This window comes from Morus notabilis, unplaced genomic scaffold (genome assembly GCF_000414095.1).
Source record: "Morus notabilis unplaced genomic scaffold, ASM41409v2 C11277921, whole genome shotgun sequence".
NCBI lineage: Eukaryota > Viridiplantae > Streptophyta > Magnoliopsida > Rosales > Moraceae > Morus > Morus notabilis.
This window is the reverse complement of record NW_010384102.1, coordinates 1-662: the sequence shown is the minus strand read 5'-3', so window position 1 is coordinate 662 and position 662 is coordinate 1. Positions and strand designations below refer to the sequence as shown.

At 48.9% G+C, this 662-nt stretch overlaps 1 protein-coding gene across 1 annotated transcript; it reads left to right on the top strand.

The window, feature by feature from the left end:
- Nucleotides 1-152: 152 nt before the first annotated feature.
- LOC112094816 (PLASMODESMATA CALLOSE-BINDING PROTEIN 3-like) lies at nt 153-599 on the top strand (the record flags this gene model as incomplete). The annotated part of the gene is made up of 1 exon (XM_024176501.1): nt 153-599. A coding segment is annotated over exon 1 (328 nt), but the record flags the coding sequence as incomplete, so codon positions are not given.
- Between the last annotated feature and the right edge of the window lie 63 nt (nt 600-662).

The following is a 662-nucleotide window of genomic DNA, read 5'->3' as shown; positions in this document are numbered from 1 at the left end:
AAAAAAAAAAGAAAAAGACAAAAACATTCCATTCAAACAAGTATTTAAGCAATGCAAGGGAAAAAAGAAAAGAGCAGCAAAGAGAGAGAAAGAAAGAAAAAGAAAAAAACACAGAAAGAAAAAGCTCTCTCACTCTCTGTGTAACACAAAAACACCACTCTCTGTCCCTGCACATCTCTCTCTCTCCTCCTTTACCAACTCACTTATCCTTCATCACTCACTCATTCTCTCACTACCTCTATAAGGCCTCCTTTCCACTTTATTCTCCTCCATGGCACCACTATTTACAACCTCTCTCTCCTTGGCCATATGCTTCCTTATCGTCCTTGGAACTATCAACTCTGACACCGCCGTGGCGGCATCAACGTGGTGCGTGGCTCGCAGCGACGCCAGCACGCTGGCCCTACAGACGGCGCTGGACTACTCCTGCAGTGCCGGCGCCGACTGCCTGCCTCTGCAGTCGAACGGCCTCTGCTTCCTCCCCAACACCATCCAGGCCCACGCCTCCTACGCCTTCAACAGCTACTACCAGCGCAAGGCCATGTCCCCCGGCTCCTGCGACTTCTCTGGCACCGCCACCGTCGCCCAGTCCGACCCCAGTAAGCTTTACATATTTGAACCGTCAGATCACATCATAATCATGTAATATTAAGAAAAAAAAA